At 46.2% G+C, this 24336-nt stretch overlaps 1 protein-coding gene across 1 annotated transcript in view; it reads left to right on the top strand.

Annotated features, from left to right (window-relative positions):
• Nucleotides 1-8384: 8384 nt before the first annotated feature.
• LOC148431036 (G2/M phase-specific E3 ubiquitin-protein ligase-like) overlaps nt 8385-24336 on the top strand; it is a 29531-nt gene continuing 13579 nt past the window's right edge. The window contains exons 1-4 of the mRNA XM_088466386.1: nt 8385-8507; nt 23211-23335; nt 23569-23728; nt 23998-24104. Of these exons, the coding sequence (XP_088322512.1) occupies nt 8385-8507; nt 23211-23335; nt 23569-23728; nt 23998-24104 (515 nt within the window). The remainder of the gene's footprint in view (nt 8508-23210; nt 23336-23568; nt 23729-23997; nt 24105-24336) is intronic.

The following is a 24336-nucleotide window of genomic DNA, read 5'->3' as shown; positions in this document are numbered from 1 at the left end:
TTTTGATATTTACTAATTGGTGCTGTGTCACTCCGGCATTTGAGTCCGTGTTTATCTGGATTTTTATATTTTTGAGTAAGTTCCCTCTATGAATTAAAGCTGTTTGTATGGGTGAATCTCCTTATGTTACTATGTATATTAGCTATGCCTTCCATGGTGCTAGCCACTCTCACTGGGCAGACAACACCCTCACAGCTCTGGTCATCCAACCCACATCACTAGTCACGCCCCGCAACACTGGTCACACCCCCTGCGGCGGCACACAGTAGGCCCCTTATAAATTTCAGCTCCAGGCCCATGTGGACCTTAATCTGGCACTGCTTGCTCTTGTCTGTCTGGTTATAGAGGTCCACCAAGCACAGCCGGCACTGATTCAGGTAACCTTCCAGGATAGCCAGGGCTTCTGGGTTAACCTGATGGATGGTGGGTGTGATCACACGGGACTGCGAGCTCCTCATCATGTGGCAACCGCCTGCCTCAGTTTTATATGGCTGGAAGCAGAATACTATAGTTATCTGGTAACAGGGATCATCTAGTTGAGGTATATCAGATATCACAAGTAACTGGGAATAGTAAAAAGATGTTTCAAACCAGAGCAGATGCATTCTCAGTGCAGCCAACGCAAGTTCCCTGAAAACCCTTCATTATTTAATCAGAGATTTAATCAGTAAACTGAAATGCTGCCTCTACTTGGGGTGTATGTCAGTATGAGGGGGTGCCAAAATAATTTCTGGAGGGAACGCTGATCCTTGTATTGTCATACTGGAGGATCCTGGGGTGCCACCAGGTGAGTTAGCGTTCAATATATGACCCAAAGTGGTGCTAATATTATGTAGTGTAGGAGCTGATTGGTCGGTACTTTATCTCCATCCATTTTCTCTCTCTCCAAGGCTTAGTATTTAGGGCTCAATTCAGACTTGCTTGCTAGATGCGTTCGCACGCACACAGCCTATGCAAATTCGGCACACAACCAGCAAGGCAGATGATCACACGGCAAGGCATAAGCACGCCCACTATGTCTTGGTGTGCGATTGTTTTGTGCATGCAGACGCCCACCAGCCTGTCTTAAGACACCCACTAGCGCACGACATCTCCAGGAAGCGTATGCAACCATCGGTACATCGGGTACCATCAGAAGCGAACGCAGCGCTTGAGGTTGACTATATCCTACCGCAAGCGCTGCGAGCACTTCAGTGTAAAAAACAACCAGGTGACGAGTACAATGACACTGCCTGTTAATTATGCACGCCTCTGATATGGCGTTAAGACACTCGGGCATGACTGCATTCGCACCTCCACTCCCCCATTTCTAGTGGCCAGCCCCTGTTACCACCCACAAACAGCTGCTCCTGTCACTCACTCTGCTGGGCTGTCTGCGAGTGTACGTTTCCCGATCGATTGGACTAGTTTGCGCACTGCGATGCATACACATGCGCACATTGCGAACCATCGCCAGCAACAAGCGAATGCTTCTTAGAGAGCAGGTCTGAATCAGCTCCTTAGACCCCAATTTAACTGCAATGATGCCAAGAGAAGATGAAGCAGTGTAGGTGGAACTCCAGTGCACAGAAATGGATATAGTGCTAAAGCGTGTGTGGTTGAATTGTAGTGTATTGCTATTCAGAAGATGCTTACTGCCCTTTACCATATTTAAAGTATGCCCCATTTTTAATGACTGATTTGGGTCAATAAATAAACATGTTTTACCATCCTCTACCTGTTTACACCTCCTATTAATAAATAAGAATATTGTCCTTCTGTAATAATAACATGGTCTTAGCTCTCAGTATGTAAAACACGCTTAGCAAAACCAACATGGTAGCTCCCACTGAGTGGTGGAGAAGATTCATATAAGTCAGTATAAAATACCCATGTAACACTATAAAGATTTGAATGGGCAGTTGCTGAGAGTATAAGGATAAGTGTTTCACATTTCTGGTTAAGTCCCACCTTAAGCTGCATCGGTGCTGAAGGATAAGTTTGCCTTTTGGCTTTCGATAGGACTAAAGTTGCTGAAAACTGTGATTTCTAAGTGCTGAACCCACCATTTCTTCAGTGGTTTCTAGGGACATTTGGCTTTTGAGACTTCTCTCATCCATCCTATCCTGTACCCGGGTTTCTAGGTCTGTCAGGTCCAGTTTTCCATGCAGCCATTTGTCTATGTCCCCCATACTGCCCAACTGGGTCCTGAACTTCTGTCTTTCCAGTAACCAGTCAGAAATATTCTGACCGATGTTACTAGTCTCTCCGATCTCAGCCATCCTTTCAGATTCTGACTTAATGATGCTGCCAGAAGCCACAAGCGATGGTTCCATAACCTCTACTGACCCAGATTGCAGTTTTTCCATGGGGGGAGCAATAATGCGTTGTGTCCTTGACTTTGGAGGTCCAAACATCCTGCAGGCCACCTTGAAGAAACGAGTCTGGGACAGATCTCTCTGCTTGTACCCCGTCAAGTGATTATCCATTGGTGGATGAAAGTCCTGGAACGAGACTTCTGTAGCCATTGTCACATTCAGCATAGTTTTATCCCGGATAATGTCATTGGAGCAGCTCTCGTGCATTACATGCAATGCAGCATAAAGGCAGCGGTGCCACAAATTCTCCTATTTATTCTGCTATTTCCATGGGCGACAGATCTCTGGAGCTTACACTAGGACTGGTCCTGGAATGGAGAAATATGTAAGTGGCTGAACATGTCCAGGATCATTGTTTTAGCAGTTCTGCTTCACAAAACAATATTAGACTCTAATTTGATCACAAACGCAAATTAGGTTCACTAAAAAAAATCACAAATTGCGACACACATACAAAGCAACGCCGATGACTATTTTAAGTGTGGGTATTGGACAGGAGCCTATGCACCTGATTTATGCCAGACACATATCACAGACACGTCTCACCTGCACCCATGTTGGAATCCATTTTTATAAATGTATCAACCACATTCACTATTACGCATCAAATACATTTTAAATCCTGGCGGTGACCGTTGCTACGGCATAGCCGCACGTGCAAAATCGCCTACTGCGTCCAACATCGACATTGCGTGCAATTTTGGATTAAGCCCAAGGAACAGAGGAATTGTGTAGCTGGAAGGTTATGCTGGAACTTGCAGTGCCACTACCGGCTGAACCTGGACTAGATGGCAGACATAGGCCCTGATTCAGAGCCGGACGCTCTTACCAGAGCGCTCGCTCTGAATCAGGGCCCTCCTCCATTAAAATGGAGCGTCCTCCTGGACGCTCGTATGGCTGTGGGTCACCACCCACAGCATATACGAGTGTCCAAAAAGATGGTCGCGATGGTCTTGACCATCGTGACCATCGGACTTGCGACGGAAACCCTGCGGTAGGGTTTCCCAGCCACAAGCCCTGGAGTGATTTTGGCTCTATCAGAGCCAAAATCACTCCCACTGACATCACTAGTGATGTCAGTGGGGCCGGCTTCAGACGGTAGGCATTCCCATGGGAACGCCTCCATCTGGCAGGCACGCCCCCGGCACGCCCACCAAAGGGGGCGTGCTGTCAGTCACCATCAACAGCACGCCCCCTTTGGTGCGAGACCCCGAGCGACGGATTCCCCATCGCTCGCCGGGTCTCGCGCATGCGCACGACGGAGCTCACTCCGTCGTGCGCATGCGCAGTGGGGAACATCGACCCACTTGCGAGCCTACTGCCGCTTGCGAGTGGGTCTGAATGACCCCCATAGACCACTCCTGAAAATGACCAAATAATAATAGATAATGAGAATAGCCTCTGGCTGAACAGCATGGTACCTTGCAGTAAAAAAACAGGGACAAATATATAACATTGTACCCACTGTAAAAAATTCTGATATCAGGGTTGTCACACCCCATGCATTAGTGATTATATCAATCAAGCTTCTAGGCTATAATAAGTTAACACAGGGCTAGGCAACGTCATGCACTCCAGCTCATCTGGTAGTACAAGTCCCAGCGTGCCCTGCCACAGGGTTATAATGCTCTAACAGCAAAGCTGTGGCAGGGCATGCTTGGAGGTATAGTTCCACAGCAGCTGGAGTGTCACACTTTGCCTAACCCTGCTAAAAAAAAATCTAGTGTATAAAATAAAGTACCCCTGACATGAAGGAGCAGCTCCCCAGCTATGCTCTGTAGGTGCAGGAGCCTTCCAGTCCCTCTCACATCCAAGGCTTGTTGCTTTCAAGGTACCATGGCGATGGCCTGACCCCACTCTCTGATTGGCCTGGTTAAAACATGTCCCCAAATGTCTGACAGTGGGTCTGGCGTCATCTCCATTTTCTTGAAGACCGAAGCTGTTTGATGATAAGGATGTGGGCTCAAGGAAAATGTCTCCTGTACTGGAGACAAGTTGTTTAATTAATAAAAAATAAAATAATAATAAAACAAATGTCAGAAATCAGAATTCTGTTTTGCTGCCAGTGAGTGTTTGGCTCTCTGCTGCCGGTAATATGCCTCACAAGCTAACATCTGACTTCCTGTGGAAGCAGCAGAGCAAGTTTGTGTCAAAACCGTGGTGTGTACCCCAAATGGATGAGTACTGTAAGTTGTGTTTTGTCCACTTTCTGAGGCAAAAGATCTTCTAATTGACATGATGTTAGTCCTGGTGGGATGATACTACGTGAGTTTGCATGGAATGATTTTTTTGTTATTATTGTACTGTAGGTGTAGAGGGGTGTGTATAAAAAAAGTAGGATATAAGGAGATTTTGGGGTGCTTTGAGGGTACTTAAAATAAAAATTACAAATGTATTATTTTTCAATGAAAAAACTTCTGTTATTACATTTGGGGTGAATAAACTAACAAGTTGATTTTGGGGTAATTTGAGGCACATGGGGTTCTGCAGGTTGTTCCAACATTGTATCCTTAAAACAAAGATTTTCCCTACCATGGTCAGTATTCAATTAGTTTAACGTCCACGATAAAGTTTCGCCTGCCCGACTTTCCGTCTACATCACATGTTTTGGACACGGAAACTTATTGTGTGCGCCCCCGATATTCACCCTATTCAATTCCAAACCACGCAAAAATGGCAAGCCGCGAAGTCGGAACAGGCGGCAAGTGCTGTTAGAAATGGGAAAATCAGCCTGAACCCCCCAAAAAGATGCACTAACATTGGGGATCAGTGTAGATGTGCCTGAATAGCCCTTATAAATCTATTTGGGGTACTTAAGTTGTGTTAATTGCTTCTTATTAGCGTCTTTGCACAAGTGGTGAAGAATGGCATAAAGCAGTATTTTTGGGGAAAATAAATAGTCCTGTATAAATTTGGGGTACATGAAAATGGGTGCTAGCAGGGTTTAAAGTCTCTAAAGTGAAGTTTTAAATATCGTGAAAAGCGCACCTGCTGCATGCACCTGCAATCCTAAAAAGACCTGACCCATCCTTACAGACCCCCAAAAAGTCTATTTCGCTAGTTTTTATGCTTGTCCCCCTACTTTTTACTTCGCCCCCAAAATGAAAGTACTTTTTTAGGGTGTTCTTTTTTTTCTGAATTTTTTGACACAGTTGTCCTTTGGGGGCTGTCCCAAGGGTTCTGAGTGGTTTCCCCACCTTTGCACCCCAAAATAAAAAAATTGCACTTCTTTTCTCCTGCTATACAGAGGCGCATCTTTTTCGCCTATTACATTGCATTGACTTTCCATGTACGCGAAAAGCGGCTGGAATTGAATATGGAGATAAGTTTCCGCCACGCAATAAGCCGAGATCGGCGATACTTTTCCGGAGATCTCGGCTTTTTGCGTCTAATTGAATATGGCCCCATGTCTCACCCCCAGGGAGGTGCGGATGGAAAAATTTTGAGTTTACTCTGGTGGGTTCAGTGCGATTTGCTAATTGGATTGCAACATGAATTTGCTATGTGAATTTGCAGAGAAAACATCAACTCGCACCTCACAATTCACACCGAATTGAATTCGTTCCTGTCAGTAAGTAGTGTGTATTGCAGTGTCTGTGTCAGTAAGCAGTGTGAGGCATTGTCCTTGTCAGTAAGAGGTGTGTGGCTGTGTCAGTAAGCAGTGTGTATTGCAGTGTCTGTGTCAGTAAGCAGTGTGTATTGCAGTGTCTGTGTCAGTAAGCAGTGTGAGGCATTGTCCTTGTCAGTAAGAGGTGTGTGGCTGTGTCAGTAAGCAGTGTGTATTGCAGTGTCTGTGTCAGTAAGCAGTGTGAGGCATTGTCCTATTGCAGGCGGCACCTCCCCCAATGCTCACAGCGACGCTTTTTCCTCAGTGATTCAGCGGGCTGTTCCAGCGTTCCTCACCCGGGCCCGCCCACACTGTGCGGTCATCTTTTTTGAGCTACAATGCTGGTCTCACACTGCGGTGCCTGGTTCCCCCCTGCATACCTCTCCTCCAGTAGTAAGGTCAGAGTATGCAGCACTATTCCTATTAGACATTAGGTCTTGTAGTCGATTATAGTGCTATTAGGCAGGTTATTTTTTCTGCATAGTTGGTGACTTATGCTAGCGCTGTGTCTGATTTCTTCTGTCAGCCTTTTTTTGCTATCCCTTTATCTTTCCTCCCTTCAGTCCTCTCGTTACTGTACTGTCAGGGTGGGAATTGACTCACAATCAGAAGTTCTCACTGTGTGGTGGGTCACATTATTTATCCTGTCTGGGAGCGAAGATTCAATGCTAAATAGTGCTCATCACCAAGTTGCCTGCTCCAGATGTAAAGTAGGTAGAGGAGAAGGGGATGTATGTCTGGAGGGTTTATGTACAGCTATATTATGCCCTTTCCTGTACCCCTACTGTGCCTGAAATGTCACAGGAGCCTCCATGGGCTTGCCTACACATGCTCTAAATGTCTTAGTGGATCAGTTGACTGCCCCTCCTGCGTTTCCCCCACTGGCATAATGGTGGCATAATGTCCCCCTCCACAGGTGCTTCCCCCCCCGCAAAACCTGTCTGGGTTAACACTTTGTCCACTACGGTTCAGAACCTAACGGATGGGTTGCAGGAACCTCCGTTTAGGCCTGCTAAGAGACCGTTGTTACCCCGCCATCACTCAAGTATAATGATGACATGTAGTCTGATGAGGGTGAACTCCTGCATTTATCTGATTCTGAGCCCCCTCCCAAGGGAGTTGAGTCTGAATGGTAATGCTCATCATGGACAATGGCCTTCCCATGGCTATGCCTACGTACGCTTATTTTAAGGAAATGATTTAACCACTAAGGCGCCTGGCTTATGCATACCCCTTTGCAAACAACTATTTCACTAAATGGGAGTCTCCCTCTTAGGTGGATTCTCATGTGACACGCTTGAATTCAGCTGTGTACATTATTGAGGAAGCTTTGGATTCTTACTTCAAGGATTTCTGCGGCGGCAGTGTCAGCTCGCCGCTCCTTGTTCTATGTTCTTGGAGAGCAGATGCGGAATCCAAGAAGGGATTGGAATGCTTACCTTATAATGCTCAGGTTCTGTTTGGCCCTGATTTAGTCAAAATTGTGGATACACTGGTGACAGCTAATTTTGCATGCCTGCCTTGAGCTCCTACTCCATCCTGATCTGGGAGCTCGTCTTCTTGATTCTATCGTCCCCAGGGTAAGCCTAAGGTGCAGTGCTTTCCGAGACCCTCTGGGGCCAAGAAACAGACTTGGAGCGGTAGATGTCCGGCCGCCATACCGGATGACAAACCCTCAGCCTGGCGGGTCAGGCCTCCCCTTGGGGAGCCCCAAGGTGGGGACCGACTTCTACTATTTGCCCAGGGCTGGTGTCAAACCACCGTAGACGGACTGGGTCCTTCTCACTTGGGTAAAGGAAGTGGTCTCCCACGGATATGCCCTGTCCTCCCGAGAAGACCTCCCCATCAATTTTTCACCGCAGGCCTTCCTTCAGTTTAAGAAAGGGCCCTGAAAATCCAGTAGGTGGTGCATTCTATGCTCCTGGCAGGGGTCATAGTGCCTGTCCCGTCACCCCAAAGAGGGATGGGTTATTATTCCCACCTCTTTCTGGTACAGAAAAACGTGCGGTGCATACCATCCTAGCCTCAACCTCAAGTTCCTAAACAGATTACAAAAGGGTACCTCAGTTCAGGATGGAAACTCTGCATTCCATTGTATTAGCTATGGAAGTTGGAGACATTGTGGTGTCTCTGGGCAACTAGGATGCCTACCTGCATGTACCTATTGCAAAATCTCATCAATGTTTCCTCAGATTTGCTGCACTGGATTACCATTGCAAGTTTCAGGTCTACCCTTTGGTCTCTCTATGGCACCACGGGTATTTACTAAGGTAAGGGTGGTCATGGCGGCCCTCCTGAAGTTTCAAGGTGTTCGCCTGCTTCCCTATCTGGACGACCTCCTACTGTTAGCAGGATCTCCAGAATTACTTTGCAGCCATCTGCAACTGACAATATCGGTGTTGCAGACCCTCAGCTGGCGGATGGATTGGAAGGAGTCTTCACTTATTCCATCCCAGAGGAAGTTCCATCTTGGTGCACTGTTGGACTCTCAAGAGCAGATAATCTTCTTAACAGAGGTGAAGCTCTCGGCGTTGCAGACAAGGGTACGCATTTGTCTTCAAGGTCGCCGAGTATCCATTACTGGGGTCCATGGTGTCAACATTTGACATGGTAGATTATTCCCAGTTTCACTCCAGACCTCTGCAGAGGTTGACTCTCTCCAGGTGGGATGGATTGTCCCGTCGGATAAAGTCACAAATGATGCTGCTTTCTCCGGTGGGGCTTCTGTCTCTAACTTGGTGATTACAGACGTCTCATCTCATCAAGGGATCCCGGACTGGGTCCTTCTCACGACGGGTGCCAGTCTTCGAGGCTGGGGGGCTGTGACGGGTCCACATGTTTTTTTAGGGATGGTGGGCGTCAGCGGAATTGGCCCTTCTGATGAATATCTTGGAACTTTGGGCAGTGTTCAAAGCACTACAACATGCAAGACTTATTCTGCACAGACAACCAGTGCAAATTCAGTCAAATAACGCCATTATAGTGGCTTACTTAAACTGTCAAGGGAGGAACAGGAAGTCAGACAGCCCTTAAAGAGGTATCCTACATTCTGACTTGGACGGAAGGCAATCTCCGGGCAATCTCGGCTGTGTTCATCCCAGGAGTCCTCAACTGGGAATGGTCTCCTCCCCGGGAGGTATTTCAGCTCCTAGGGGACAAATGGGGCCTTTCAGATATAGACCACATGGCCTCCAGACACAGCCGCCAGCTGCTTGTGTACAGGTCCAGAAAAAGAGATGCAGAGTTTCTCCTGGTAGACACACCGTCGGTTCTGTGGACCTTCCAGTTTGTGTACCAGTTTCCTCCGTTATCCCTTCTTCCTTGTGTGCTTCAAAAGTTCAAGCAAGAAGGGGGTACGATCCTGCTGGTGGCTCCAGCATGGCCCAGCCATCACTGGTACTCTGCGGAGTCTCTCCATCGACACTTCGTTGCTGTTGCCTCAATGTTCGGACCTGTTGTCTCAGGGTCCTTGCTTTTACTCAGATCTGGGTCGTCTGTCTTCGATGGCGTGGCTTTTGAGACATCCCTCCTATGGGCTAAGGGGTTCTCCAACTATGTGGTTAACACCATGCGCAGAACTCGGATACTCGCTTCTGCCAGGATTTACCACAGGGTGTAGTTTACCTAGTTGATGGGTGTCACCCAAGGGGTACAATTCCCAGGTATTTTGGATATCCAGGGCTCTGGCTTTCCTACAGGTGAGTTTACAAGCTGCCTTGCATCCTTGAAGGTGCATGTTTCCGCACTGTCAGTGTGGTTTCAGCATAGGATTGCTCCACTTCCTGATATCTGCACTTTTATGCAGGGTGTCCTTCGCATTCAGCCTCCTTTTGTCCCTCCAGTGGCATCTTGGGATTTGGCTGTGGTCCTTAGGGCTCTCCAAGGACCTCCATTTGTACTCCTGGGCTCAGTAGACTTCAAATGGCTTACAGCTAAGACTGTATTTCTTCTAGCTATTACTTCAGCTAGAAGGGTGTCAGATTTGGGGGCTCTTTCTTGTCGCCCTGCCTTTATAATTGTTCACAGGAACAGGGCGGTTCTTAGGACTCGCCCTGGTTTTCTTCCTAAGGTGGTGTCTGGTTTCCACATAAATGAGGAAATTATAGTATCGGCCTTTAACTCACCAGACCTTTCAGCAGGTGAGGCCTCATTGGATGTGGTACGTGCTCTCCGTAATTTACGTGGCTCATACCAGTTCCATTCAGAAGTCAGATTCCTTGTTTGTCCTCTATGGTTTCCATAAGAAGGGATGGCCTGCCAACAAACAGTCGTTGGCAGGGTGGATTCGCGTGGCAATCTTTGAGGCTTACACTTATGAGGGCATTCCAATGCTGCCCTCTTACTGCTCATTCTACTCAGTCTGTGGGTCCCTCATGGGCAGTTCACCTTGGCACCTTGGCTGTTCAGCTTTGTAAGGCGGCCAGGTGGTTTTCTGTCCATACCTTTGTATGGTATTATGCTTTTGATACCTTTTGCCTCTCAGGATGCTTTTTATTAAACTTACCTGTCCGTGTCCCGCATTGGGTGTCAGCGCTGCTCAGAAGACCTTGAAAATGGCCACTGCGACCATTTACCAACGCTCTGCACATGCGCAGTAAACTCTGGGCACACTCTAGTGCCCGGAGTGTATTACGGCTCTGGTGGCTGGCCAGCCGTGTCAGTCAGCTGCCAGCCACCAGAAAGAGAGGAGGGGGCCCCGCACGGTGAGTGCACATGGGCCCCCTCCTCTCTTAAGACGCCCCTGCCTATACCCCAAGGTATCCTGTGGAACCCTATGGACTTGGTAGAAATAGAGATAACAAAGGTAAGTTCTTACCATAACTCTTATTTTCCAGTTGCACCAGACCCCATGTATGCCCTAATATTTAGTTAGAATAAACCCCACAGATATCATTCTCTCTCAACTCGGGAAAATGGGGGTGCTACCACGGACATATTGTTAAATCAAGTAGGGGAATAAAAAAAGGGGGGAAATATCCATAGTGGTGCACTAAACAATACATAAAACATAAGTTTGAATAATTTGTATACATAATAGCAAGGCACTAAAAATGAAAATACAGTATATTTAAAAAGAATTTGGTGTGTGTAATGTAAATGAGTGTATTTAAAAAGGGGGCGTACGCTCCTGATCCACTAAATGTCCTATTATAGATGTTGAGTATAGGTCGACGTATGTGTGTGTCTATCAGTATAGACAATTCCATTTCCATATTGATCTCACATACAGGTGATGCACTAAGTGCTTCGGTTAATATATGTATAGTATGTTATATACCATAGCATATCAGGGATGTTATTCAATGGAAAAGAGGGGATAACAATTCTCCAAAATATGGTCCTATAATTATTCTTTTTAAATATACTGTATTTTCACTTTTTAGTGCCGCGCTATTATGTATACAAATTAATAAAACTTATGTTTTATGTATTGTTTAGTGCACCACTATGGATAATTCCCCCATTTTTTTCTTCCCCTACTTGATGTGATAGATATGCTAGCGGGCAGCGGCTGGCATGTGAGAACCTCTGGTTTGCAGGTGGTAACATGTGAAGGCCATGTGTAGGGCATAGGGCTCGCTGGAAGGGCGAGGGTTACATTTGAGTGTTGTGTGTAGGGCACAGGGCACACTGGAAAGCTGTGGGTGTGGTGTGGGGCACTCTGAAGACCATGGGGCACACTGGAGTTCTGTTCATGGAGCAGATAGAAACAAACTTCAGCTTCCCATCAGAAGCACATTTCCCTTCTAGCCCTAATGGAGCAGCAGCAGCAGCACTGAGGAGAGGTCAGGGGGCGCGGCGTATATCAGCATAGCTAACCTGCGTCACCTAACTCTACAGTGCGGATTCTGTACTACTACAGAGCAAACAACGCATCTGCTCCAGGCCAAGGGTGCAGCCTTTTAGGGCGCACAAGAGATGCAGCCACGTCATTGCTGCACCTTGCCAATTTAATTAAAAAAAAGATTGGACCGCTGACCTGGCTCCAGTTTTCCCGTGGGACCCTTCCCCCTCTTACTAATTTCCTGCGACACCCCTCTCCCTGCTGAGCCAACCTGTCTGCCACCTCGGAAGTCAGCAAATTTGGTACACAGGCTTATTGCAGAGTATGATGTGAATGTGCATTAATAGAGTACATGGGGCTACACTAAGTGGTAATAACTTCAGAAAGAAAACTAAGTTCATGGACTTGCCCTGATTTATCTTTGCTTATTATTACAAGGAGCTCACTATTGCCCCAGAATGACTCTCTTTGGTGTGAGAGAACTAGTGATCCGGGCAGCAGGTACAGTTCATGTGCGCAGAGAAATATGGGGCCCAGTACAGAGGAATTAGGCTGTGTTTCTGGCCACAGCGGGCCCCCAGGCAGTCTGGCCCCCTTAGTGTTGTACCCCCCATAACTCTCTGATGGAGCCCCTGCATGTGCATGATGGAGACCCTGTGTCAGATATCTGACCTGCCATGGTTATGCAAATCAGTGATGTCACAGTGGCCAGTGATGTCATAACACAGGACAGCTAGTGAGGCTCACCCTCAGCAGAGACTTGCATTATAGTTACAGAATCCTAGCAAGGTGTATTGTTTTTATTATAAAGCACATTTTCTCTAATTCTACTACTGGAGAAGCATCTGAGAGGCTGTAACTCTAAATGTGAGGCTTCATGGCCTCGTCTAGGTAAGTGACTGTCTGTGTTGTGTTTTTAAAAATAGGGATTTCCTTGTTACAAATGTAATATTTATGATCAGATTTACAATTATGTGGAACACCAATTATAGCTAATTTATATCACTAAGTACATCAATACTGTCACTAATTACACAAACATTGATAGCATCCAAAATTGATTAACTTATAATTGTGCTTCAAATTCTTTGAAACAGAAGCTGAGATACTTTAATGTTTCACTGTTTGTTTTTGTGGGGATTGTTATTATTATTATTATTATTATTATTATTATTATTATTATTAGCTTTTTATTAGTTTTTTTTATTGAACCACCAAAGAAAATTACAGTTACAAAATTTGTTTAAAAAAAATAGAATATCACATCAATCCATTACATAATAGCATATAATAGTATTGTTTTTATTTTTATTTTCATATGAAACCACTTGAATTCTTTTAATAGTACTAAACAAGCGTTCTCATCCTCTACACTCGGCCTAGACAACCTGTGGCTCCCCAGCTGTTGTGAAACTACAAGTCCCAGCATACCCTGCCACAGTTTCGCTATTAGGGAATTCTAAAACTGTAGCAGGGCATGCTGGGACTTGTAGTTTCACAACAGCTGGAGAGCCGCAGGTTGGCTCTACACAAACTTCTTTAATGTAGTTGTCTCTAAGATAAGTCTGGAAACACAACCAGCCCTCATCCTCCTCATTATAAACCGTCCAATCCGCTTATAAAGCTAAATTCAAAATGATCCAAGGAAACAATTGTTATGTTTTGTTATTGTCATGTTGGAATATTAGGAACAATTTTATGTTGTATCAAAATTCTGTTCTCAGGGGCCAATGTAATAGTCTTCATTCTAGCACCTTGCACCTGTCACAGCCCGTGCCGTTCCTCTTTCCTGCCTGGGGTGTCACTCTCTGCTCTGGTGCTTCTAGCACCATCAGCTGATGCAACACACTGCTGATACACAGACCAGAGTGTGCTAGAATGAAGACTAATGTAATCTGAGCTGCAGAAGTATATATGCCTTATTACTGCAAACCCATTACCAATATCACTGTAATAATGTAAATAGATAATAACAGTAACATTACTGTATATATTAGCATAAACATGCTCAAGACACATTCAGCTGATTGGACTCTGCTGCCGCCCGTTATGGGGTGTATTTTTAAAGTGAAGGCGCTCATACTGTACTTTGGTCACATTACACCGCCCCCTTACCATAAGGGGAAGTAATCCTAAAATGTGTCTCTGCCAACACAGCTGTAGATACATAAGATATTTGGTGTGCATGCAAAGCTTACAATAGTGCCTGGATTGGGGGGAAAAGGCGAGACCATCTCTACATGAGCAGACTGCAGACGGCATGGGGTGACGGTGTGCACTGACTGCAGGCGGCATTGGGGTGATGCTGTGCACTGACTGCAGATGGCATGGGATGACGCTGTGCATTGACTGCAGGCAGCATTGGGGTGACGCTGTGCGCTGACTGCAGACGGCATGGGGTGACGGTGTGCACTGACTGCAGGCGGCATTGGGGTGACGCTGTGCACTGACTGCAGACGGCATCGGGTGATGCTGTGCAAAGACTGCAGGCGGCATTGGGGTGATGCTGTGCACTGACTGCAGATGGCATGGGGTGATGCTGTGCATTGACTGCAGGCGGCATTGGGGTGACGCTGTGCGCTGACTGCAGACGGCATGGGGTGACGCTGTGCATTGACTGCAGGCGGAATTGGGGTGATGCTGTGCACTGACTGCAGACGGCATGGGGTGACACTGTGCACTGACTGCAGGCGGCATTGGGGTGATGCTGTGCTCTGACTGCAGATGGCATTGGGGTGATGCTGTACACTGACTGCAGACGGAATGGGGTGACGCTGTGCACTGACTGCAGGCGGCATTTGGGTGATGCTGTGCGCTGACTGCAGATGGCATGGGGTGATGCTGTGCCCTGTCTGCAGGCGGCATGGGGTGATGCTGTGCGCTGACTGCAGACGGCATGGGGTAACGCTGTGCGCTGACTGCAGGCAGCATGGGGTGATGCTGTGCACTGACTGCTAACGGCATGGTGTGATGCTTGTCACTTAGTGACTCCTCTCAGAGGCAGAGTCATTCGGTTGGCATTGGGCTCAGCTGCAGGGCCGCGGGGAGGGGAGGGACTTGTTTCCCCTTCATATATAACTGACAAAACTCAATACCGCCGCATTCCAGCTCACTTTAACCCCTGCTTATCTGGTCCCATAAAACTAGCCACACTGTCCACAAAGGTAATTTTATACAGCAGCAGCACCTTGAGATCCACAGAATATATTATATATCACATATACATAAAGGAGGATTATTATTTGCACTTATAATTTACAATTTTGTTTTTGCATCTCTATCTTTAGTAAGAGAAAGCGGAAGACTAATAGAGATTCGGCATCAAGCTCATTGCTAGAAGCCGATCCAGGTAAGACAGGAGCCAGAAGTCTTTATTAACCTTCAGTAATATACCTGTAATTATGAAATAGAGTAAAGCTGGGTACACACCTGCTCGAGCATCGCTCTCTCTACCCTCTGTCTCACAACTACATTCCCTCACCTATCTTGCATGTACTTGTTCTGGTTTAATGTGTGATTTGTGTTTTGTATGAAGAACACACCATACATAACGTCTTGCCTTGCTTCCACAGCATGCATTTTCTGTGGTCGTGCAGAAAATGACGTGCCCAAGTATGGAGAGCTGCTGCATAACGCCAAGGAGAAGCTGACCGTCCACCACTACTGCCTGGTAAGTATGGAAAGTAATGATGGATGAGCATCAGTTATAGCAGCTGAAAGCAGCCTGTTACACAGTAAGGTGCACATTTATCACAATCTGCAATATTTATGCAAATGTGATAATCATTTTGTCCTATGGGCCTGATTCAGCTTGGAACGCAAGTCTGCGGATGCACACGCACCCTGCCGATGTTTGTGTTCTGCGCATGCATATGCATCACAGTGTGCGAACTGGCCGCTGCGATCGCGAGGGGCAGTGGTCGAAGGAACGCAGACATGCCAGTGCGTTTGAATGCCATTACAGCGGCGTGTATAATTAAGCCCCTGCGACGGCACATGCAGCCTGAGCTCTAGGTACTGACAGGAAGTTTAGCAATTTCTGAGTCAGGTCATCTCTACCACAACTGTGCGGCTGGGTCCGATGTTACTCTATGTTACCGATGCTTTCACAGACTACCAAAGGCAGGGCTGCCATCAGAAATGGTGGGGCCCGGTACTGACAAATTAAGCAGAACCCCCCTCACCCCGGGGTATGGGGCAGAAGTGGGTGGAGCTGTGGATGTGGGTGGAGCTACTTTGGGGAGTGAGAGAGAGGGAGGGCTGGACCTATTGGGGGCACAGATTAATCATTCGTAAGTGATGTTATATTACTTGCTGTGCTGACATTTTCATTTGCATGTTTTTAATTTAATATATCTAAGCACAAGATGTTTTGTGTGTGTATATATATATATATATATATATATAAATAAATCATACATACACAAACAAAAGCCTCTGGTGCTTAACTATATTAAATTAAAAGCATGCAAATGTAAGTGTTAGCACAGCAAGTAATATAGCAGCACTTACACACATGTATGTGTATGATTATTTATTTATATATATATATATATATATATATATATATATATATACACTGTATATATAATTATATATATATATATATACACTGTATATGTACTATATATATATATATATATATATATATATATACACTAGGGGTGTGCACCGGCCACTTTTCGTGTTTTGTGTTTTGGTTTTGGATCTGGATCTTTCTTCGTGTTTTGGATCTGGATTGGTTTTGCCAAAACCACCCTTCCGTGTTTTGGGTTCTGGGTTTTGTGTTTTGGATCTGTATTTTTTTGAAAAAAAGCATAAAAACAGCTAAAATCACAGAATTTGTAGGTTTTTCTGCTCCTATGCTATTATTAACCTCAATAACCTTAATTTCCACTCATTTCCAGTCTATTCTGAATACCTCACACCTCACAATAGTGTTTTTATGTCCAAAAGGTTGCACCGAGGTAGCTGGATGACTATGCTAAGCGACACGAGTGGGCGGCACAAACACGTGACCCATCTAGGCGTGAAACTGCAGTGGCAGACAGGATGGCATTGAAAAACTAGGCCCCAAACTGTACATAATGCAAAGAAAAAAAAGAGGTGCAAGATGGAATTGTCCTTGGGCCCTCCCACCCACCCTTATGTTGTATAAACAGGACATGCACACTTTAACAAACCAATCATTTCAGCGCCAGGGTCTGCCACACAACTGTGGCTGAAATGATTGGTTCGTTTGGGCCCCCACAAAACAAGCTGGCAATTAATCTGTCCCTGCACAAACTGGCTCTACGGAGGCAAGAAGTCGTCCTCATCCTCCTCATCCACAGATTCCTCACCCTCTTCAGTGTTATGTACATCCTCATCCTCACAGAGTATTAATTCATCCCTGCTGGAACCACAGGTCCCTCTGTACGTTCTGGAGGCTGGTCTCCCTGGAAGAGTTGATCATTCATTTTATGAACATCATCTTCTCCACATTTTGTGGAAGCAACCTCCTACGCCTTTCGCTAACAAGGTTCCCGGCTGCACTAAACACTCTTTCGGAGTACACACTGGAGGGGGGGCAACTCAGGTAAAATAGAGCCAGTTTGTACAGGGACCTCCAAATTGCTTCTTTTTCCTGCCAGTACAGGTACGGACTGTCTGACATGCCTACTTGGATGCTGTCACCGATGTAATCCTTTAACAGACAGACGCACGCTTGTCGCTGCTGCTTTGAGGATTCAAGTGCGGCTACAGCCCACACAATTCACAAAGACAGAAAAAAAAAAAGAATATTTTTATTGTTTGTGGAGCACACTTTGAGGGTTACACCACCCTCTAACAGACAGACGCACGCTTGTCGCTGCTGCTTTGAGGATGCAAGTGCGGCTACAGCCCACACAATTCACAAAGACAGAAAAAATTAGAATATTTTTATTCTTTGTGTAGCACACTTTGAGGGTGTCACCACCCTTTAACAGACAGACGCACGCTTGTCGCTGCTGCTTTAAGGATGCAGGTGCGGCTACAGCCCACACATTTCACAAAGACCGAAAAAAAAAGAACAATATTTTAATTGTTTGTGTAGCACACTTTGAGGGTGTCACCACCCTTTAACAGACAGACGCACGCTTGTCGCTGCTGCTTTAAGGATGCAGGTGCGGCTACAGCCCACACAATTCACAATGACAGAAAAAAGAAGAATATTTTTATTGTTTGTGTAGCACACTTTGAGGGTGTCACCACCCTTTAACAGACAGATGCACGCTTGTCGCTGCTGCTTTGAGGATGCAAGTGCGGCTACATCGCACACAAGTCACAAACACATAAAAAAAATAGTTTTTTATTTTTTGGAGCACTTTGAGAGTTACACCACCCTTTAACAGACAGACGCACGCTTGTCGCTGCTGCTTTAAGGATGCAGGTGCGGCTACAGCCCACACATTTCACAAAGACCGAAAAGAAAAAACAATATTTTAATTGTTTGTGTAGAACACTTTGAGGGTGTCACCACCCTTTAACAGACAGACGCACGCTTGTCGCTGCTGCTTTAAGGATGCAGGTGCGGCTACAGCCCACACAATTCACATAGACAGATAAAAGAAGAAGAATATTTTTATTCTTTGTGTAGCACACTTTGAGGGTGTCACCACCCTTTAACAGACAGACGCACGCTTGTCGCTGCTGCTTTAAGGATGCAGGTGCGGCTACAGCCCACACATTTCACAAAGACCGAAAAAAAAAGAACAATATTTTAATTGTTTGTGTAGCACACTTTGAGGGTGTCACCACCCTTTAACAGACAGACGCACGCTTGTCGCAGCTGCTTTAAGGATGCAGGTGCGGCTACAGCCCACACAATTCACAAAGACAGAAAAAAGAACAATATTTTAATTGTTTGTGTAGCACACTTTGAGGGTGTCACCACCCTTTAACAGACAGACGCACGCTTGTCGCTGCTGCTTTAAGGATGCAGGTGCGGCTACAGCCCACACAATTCACAGAGACAGAAAAAAGAAGAATATTTTTATTGTTTGTGTAGCACACTTTGAGGGTGTCACCACCCTTTAACAGACAGACGCACGCTTGTCGCTGCTGCTTTAAGGATGCAGGTGCGGCTACAGCCCACACAATTCACAAAGACAGAAAAAAGAAGAAGAATATTTTTATTGTTTGTGTAGCACACTTTGAGGGTGTCACCACCCTTTAACAGACAGACGCACGCTTGTCGCTGCTGCTTTGAGGATGCAAGTGTGGCTACATCGCACACAAGTCACAAACACATTAAAAAAAAATTTTTGATTTTTTGGAGCACTTTGAGAGTTACAACACCCTTTAACAGACAGACGCACGCTTGTCGCTGCTGCTTTGAGGATGCAAGTGCGGCTACAGCCCACACAATTCACAAAGACAGAAAAAAAAAGAACAATATTTTAATTGTTTGTGTAGCACACTTTGAGGGTGTCACCACCCTTTAACAGACAGATGCACGCTTGTCGCTGCTGCTTTAAGGATGCAGGTGCGGCTACAGCCCACACATTTCACAAAGACAGAAAAAAAAAGAACAATATTTTAATTGTTTGTGTAGCACACTTTGAGGGTGTCACCACCCTTTAACAGACAGACGCACGCTTGTCGCTGCTGCTTTGAGGATGCAGGTGGAATCTAGACGGGATTTGGAACCGAGGACACACTACCTCCATCAATTGTCTAAATCCCACTGCACTAATGTCGGATACCGGATGCACGTCTAACACCAACATAGCAGTCAAGGCCTCAGTTATACGTTTTGCTTCAGGATGACTGCTGTCGTACTTCATCCTCATCGCTAGGGACTGTTGGAGGGTCAATTGTTTAGTAAAAGTAGTGATGTTCCTACTTCCTCTCTGGGATGATGAACAACTCCCAGCAGCAGCAACAGCACTAGTAGGAAGTGGTTCTTGATCTTTCCCTATTTTATTTTTATCAGAGAAAGTTTGGTCCTCCATTTATGTTATATTGATATATATATAAACGTGCGGCTAAAGCGCACACAAACACAGAAAATATTTTTTTATTTTTGCTGGAGAGTAGTGCACTTTGTGGGTTACACCACCCTTTAAGAAATGAGCCAGCCGGCTCTTTACTTATGGGACACAGGCGCACGCTTGGCGCTGCTCCTTTGTTGATGCACGTGCAGCCACAGTGCACACAAGTCACAAACACAGAAAATATATATTTTTTTGGTTTGGAGTGTACTTTGGGGGTTACAGAACCCTTTAACGGTCAAGCCAGCCGGCCCTTTACTTATGACACAGGCGCACGCTTGGCACTACTTTGTTGATGCACGTGCGGCTACTGCGCACACAATTCACAAACACAGAAAATAATTTTTTTTTTGGTTTGGACTGGAGTGTACTTTCGGGGGTTACAGCACCCTTTAATGGTCAAGCCAGCCGGCCCTTTACTTATGACACAGGCGCACGCTTGGCACTACTTTGTTGATGCACGTGCGGCTACTGCGCACACAATTCACAAACACAGAAAATAAATTTTTTTTTGGTTTGGACTGGAGTGTACTTTGGGGGTTACAGCACCCTTTAACGGTCAAGCCAGCCGGCCCTTTACTTATGACACAGGCGCACGCTTGGCACTACTTTGTTGATGCACGTGCGGCTACTGCGCACACAATTCACAAACACAGAAAATAATTTTTTTTTGGTTTGGACTGGAGTGTACTTTCGGGGGTTACAGCACCCTTTAACGGTCAAGCCAGCCGGCCCTTTACTTATGACACAGGCGCACGCTTGGCACTACTTTGTTGATGCACGTGCGGCTACTGCACACACAATTCACAAACACAGAAAATATATTATTTTTTTAGCACTTGGGGGGAGCACCCCTGATGGACAGAGCACCCCCTGGACAACACTACAGCACCTCTTTAGGACTGGGACACTGCACAGGACTTTGGAGTGGACACAGCCCCTATGGAGAACTGACTGCACAACACAGTCCAGCCAGCCCCTATGGACTTTGAAGTAGTGGACACAGCCCCTATTAACAACAGCAGCACAGCACAACACAGCCAGCCCCTATGGACTTTGAAGTAGTGGACAACAGCAGCACTACACTACACTACACTACACAGCCCTAACTCCCACCCTCCCTCTTCACTGTCCACAGCCGAGTGAGAAAATGGCGCCGACGTGGGTACCTTATATAGGATCCAAAACCCGCGAGACTCGGAAGGCGGGATGATGACGTTTTGCCTCGATTTCAGATCCGAGTCAGGTGGGAAAAGTCGAGCCTGATTCGGATCGGACTCGGATCGGGGGGGCTCGGGGGGGTTCGGATTTCAGAAATCCGAACCCGCTCACCCCTAATATACACACACTATATATACTGTATATATACTATATATATATATATATATATGCATATTCACACTGTATATATACTATTTATATATATGTAATACATAAATTAGGCACTCCCACCCTACAACAGAGCCCAAACTTACCTGGACACTCGGCCATCTCCGTGACTCTGGGAGCTCCCACAGCGCAGAGTGATGTGAGGTACCACATGTCACTGGTGGAATGCACCGGCAGCTGCCAGAGAAGAGTCTCGGTGGCATTTAATACATGGAGCCGGTTGCAAGCCAATCACAGCTCATGGAACGGCAGCCAGCCAATCAGCAGCGGCCGCTACCCGGGCCCCCTCTCTCTCTGGGAGTCTCTCTTTGGAGTCCCGGCAGTCCCCCCCTGATGGCAGCCCTAACCAAAGGTATTGCGGAAGTGGGCAGCTTACTGAAGTGGTGGGTGTGTGAGTATACTGCTGCGATCGCAATGCATTCATAGCATATTTTCGCAGCGGCCTGGTGTGTGCGATTACAGACTTGCGATCCATCGTGAATCAGGCCCTATATTCACAAGGTAATAATGTAAATGTTTACTCAAATGTCTCAATCTCCTCTTCCCCGGAGGCCAATGCCGATAAGAGCCCAGTCACGGTAAGCCTTTGAAGCAGAGAGATGGCTTGTGAGTGTTTTGGGCAGGGATGTAAAGAGATGGGCCCAGGGAGAGGGGTGTGTCCTAATTGTGGGAGGCATGGCTATGCCCCCTTAGGTTAAAAATACCCCTTTTTGTGAGCCCCTCAGCCTAGCATAAAGCCACGGGGTTGGGGGGGCGCGATAAGTGTGATAGCTCCCCCCCACATAAAGGCAACAAATTATTCTACCAAATGAAACCATACATTTTCTGTTAATTAAAATGGTGGAAAAATGCAAAAAAACATATTTTGTTTCATTTTTAACTTTAGGCATTAAATATTATTGGAGCCCTCCCCTAAGGATATGTAGTTATCTGCACAGTTTCATTAACATGCTAAGTGCATAAAACATGATAAAACTATATTGGAGCATATGTTAGAGATATAAGTCTTCCTAATTGTTATAGATAATGCAGCAGTGGTGACAGCCATAAGTACATCTCCCCTCTCTCCTATCCAGTTACTATCCAGCGGTGTGCTGCAGAGGGGCAGTGACAGGCAAGGCTTCTATGGCTTCCTGTACCCAGATGTGCGGAAGGCAGCCAGCCGGGCGGCAGAGCAGGTGAGGAGCCGATCATGCTGATACTTTCTCATGTCATGTGAAGTCACCGGAGAACTGAATGACACATATTGGGCCTAATTGGGAGTTTATTCTATTCCCTGATAATCCACAAAGAATAAAATAAACAGCTTTGTGATGCCGCAGTGAGAACGGCTCCGCCTAGAGCCGCGGTGCAGAATGACTGTGGTACTGATGTGACCAGAAAGGTCAAAAGCCACTCAGCCAATCAGAAGTGTTTTCCCAAGGTGGTCAACAGATTCTGGGGAGTTGTATTTATATAAAATGTTTTGGTGTATGGACCTAACTCTGAGGTGAATGCATTGCAGGTGTTGGCGCAGTTGGCCACTGTGCTTTTTTTACTGTTCATGAGTCCTGATGGTTTACCGACTGTGGTTGTAGTGAGTATTTGGATGCAGAGCAGACAATGGGTGCTTGTGGAAAGAAACAGAGTGATGCCGCCTGTCAGCGGTAATGCAGATCTTTTTGCTTCCTCGAGCCAGTGTGCTGCTAAATGCACATGTGTGATCCAGCTTGCCGGTTCCTGCATGCACAGAGGACTGGAAGCTCAGACATATGCACTTGCACTTCACTAAAATAAAAAAAAGAAAGAAAAAAAGATTAACGTGCCATAGGTCTCTCTGTAGGACGGCCGATCAGCCGCAGCAGCTATGATTGGAAGCCTTAGAGGAGCTATTTTCTATCTCTCCCACTAAGGTGGTTAGCAGAGGACCTGGTTATACTTGAGTGTTATATACAGTGACTGTTCTATTATTAGGAAGTAAAGGAGTCTAGAACAAAGGTTATTTATAGTGGGGGACCTATTTACACTCATTGTTCGTGTTTTTCTCAGTATTGTCATTTGTTAATCATGTTTTGCAGCCCTGCACAGTGTGCAAGAGGATGGGCGCCTCCATACGCTGCAGCGGGAAGGCCTGCACTGAGACCGTGCACTTCCCCTGTGGCCAGGAAAAGGAATTTATATTCCAGTACTTCAAGGAGTTTCCGTGAGTAATCCATTTGCTTCTAGGTATATAGAACCCGATTCAGACCCGCTTGCTAGATGCGTTCGCACGCAGCTGGCGTATGCAAATCCGGCAAGGCAGGCGATCGTACGGCAAGGCATTAGCACGCCCACTATGTCTTGGCGTGTGATCGCGCTGTGTATGTATGTTCCGTTACAGTGGGGTTTTTGTTTGAACTTCTCACTATTTATTCTGTAATATTTGTTTCCCTGCAGATCATTTTGCCCAAGGCATCGGCCAGTTCAGAAGGCTGCGGCACAGGACGGAGTAAGTGCATGTACCATCTGCCTGGAGGAGCTGACCCCTGCCCCTGCATATGATGTGATTAAGAGCCCCTGCTGCAAAAACACTTGGTTCCACAGGACTTGCCTGCAGGTGAGCTATGGCTTTACTATTTACTCCTCACTATCGGAGTCACCGGGAGGAGGCCAACCAAGAGAGAGCTGAGGAATGACGGCCAATGGAGTGGAGGGTTTGAAGCTGATCCCGGTGCCCGCTCTCTGTATATGAAGGATTATGGCGAATGCAGCCTGACGTTAGGCTGGTCGGCTTGTCCTCGCTCGTCAGCTCTTGTGCAGGATGTTTGCTTTATGACTGTACATATATATATATTTGGTATTTCATCTGAACTTCTTACATTACAGATGCATGCATTAAACGCAGGGAAGTATTTCTTGAAGTGCCCCATATGCCAGAACATGGAGAGTTTCCAGCAGGAGATGCTGCAAATGGGAATTTACATTCCCCACAGGTATATGTAACAATTGTCTTTATCTAGAACATAGAATCCAGCTCCATCACAGAGGCATTTTAAGACTGGAGGGGGCCCATGTGAGGATTCCTGTGAGCCCCCTCCCCCTGAAAAAAAAATGACACTGGCGCATGCACAGAACATCACCAACAATCTGGAATTTACCCATAATCCCCTGTGCATATGCAGTAATCTGGTGTTATATCATACATATGATGCAGCTTATGAAATG

Source organism: Taudactylus pleione, unplaced genomic scaffold, assembly GCF_031769625.1.
Source record: "Taudactylus pleione unplaced genomic scaffold, aTauple2 ptg003001l, whole genome shotgun sequence".
NCBI classification, from domain to species: Eukaryota; Metazoa; Chordata; class Amphibia; order Anura; family Myobatrachidae; genus Taudactylus; species Taudactylus pleione.
The sequence above is the reverse complement of the archived record's forward strand: the minus strand, read 5'-3'. Positions and strand labels throughout refer to the sequence as shown.